A 1322-nucleotide genomic window follows, 5' to 3' on the forward strand; every position below is an offset into this window, starting at 1 on the left:
GCCCTTAGCAAAGGGCCCCGGACCCCGTACTCCCGGAGCACCCCCCACAGGGCGCTGCGAGGGACACGGTCGAATGCCTTCTCCAGATCCACGCAGCACATGTGGACTGGTTGGGCAAACTCCCATGAACTCTCCGCCACCTTGAAGAGGGTATAGAGCTGGTCCAGTGTTCCACGGCCAGGACGAAAACCGCATTGTTCCTCCTGAATTCGAGGTTCGACTATCGGTCGAATTCTCCTCTCCAGTACCCTGGCATAGACTTTCCCGGGGAGGCTGAGGAGTGTGATCCCCCTATAGTTGGAACACACCCTCCGGTCCCCCTTCTTAAAAAGAGGGACCACCACCCCGGTCTGCCAGTCCAGAGGCACTGTCCCCGACCGCCATGCGACGTTGCAGAGGCGTGTCAACCAAGACAGCCCAACAACATCCAGAGACTTGAGGTACTCAGGGCGGATCTCATCCACCCCCGGTGCCTTGCCACCGAGGAGCTTCTTAACTACCTCAGTGACTTCAGCTTGGGTGATGGACGAGTCCACCTCCGAGCCCTCAGCCTCTGCTTCCTCATCGGAAGACATGGCGCCGGCGCCATGCAATTAGACAAACATACTATAATACTGTATATAGTGTTTAACCAGTTACAGAACCTTTATGAAACGGAATCAATACAACTAAAGCTGAAACTTTTAGTCATTGAACTGAGAATATTTTGCTACTTGGTTAATGTTTTAAGTCAGGCTGCACATTACCTGGTTCTTCATTGTGAAGGATTGTTAGACATTATCTTAAGGAAACTGTGATGGGCACTGTGTTGTCTGACATTTTATAGAATAAAGGTTAAATGTGAAAAACAACTTTATAAAAGTGAGGATAACTCTGACAAGAAGCATTTACTGTACCATTGTGTAAAATTGTAAATGGTTTCTTGTCATAATGACCCAGAATAAACTAACACTAGAACTTTCAGCTCTTGTAAAGACAAAACGACATTATGCACAGTGTCCATAATCCTAATACTGTGTTGCTGTATCTCTCGTGTGGCCACAGAGGACCTGGATGTGGATGTGGAGGGCACTGACTACCTGCTGGGTGACCTGGAGTGGAGCACCAGCAGTGTGAGCGACTCAGGGGACGAGCGAAGCAGCCTGCGCAGCAGCTATAGCGACGAGGGCTACTCCAGCGCCAGCCTGCAGCGCCTGCAGGACACTCAGGAGAGGGCCAAGCAGCTGGGCTGCAGCCTATAAACAGCACTGGTCACTGACCCAACACCCACCTCCACTCCTCCAATCCCATCCCAATATTGTCTCACCACTCCCTGGTCTTGT

General features: G+C 51.1%; 1 protein-coding gene across 1 annotated transcript in view; it reads left to right on the forward strand.

Annotated features, from left to right (window-relative positions):
* mxd1 (MAX dimerization protein 1) overlaps nucleotides 1-1316 on the forward strand; it is a 17337-nt gene extending 16021 nt beyond the window's left edge. Inside the window, exon 6 of the mRNA XM_020590507.1 lies at nucleotides 1045-1316. Within this exon, the coding sequence (XP_020446163.1) occupies nucleotides 1045-1241 (197 nt within the window). The 3' untranslated portion in view covers nucleotides 1242-1316. The remainder of the gene's footprint in view (nucleotides 1-1044) is intronic.
* The last annotated feature ends 6 nt before the right edge of the window (nucleotides 1317-1322 follow it).

This window comes from Monopterus albus, unplaced genomic scaffold (genome assembly GCF_001952655.1).
Source record: "Monopterus albus unplaced genomic scaffold, M_albus_1.0 scaffold12.1, whole genome shotgun sequence".
NCBI lineage: Eukaryota > Metazoa > Chordata > Actinopteri > Synbranchiformes > Synbranchidae > Monopterus > Monopterus albus.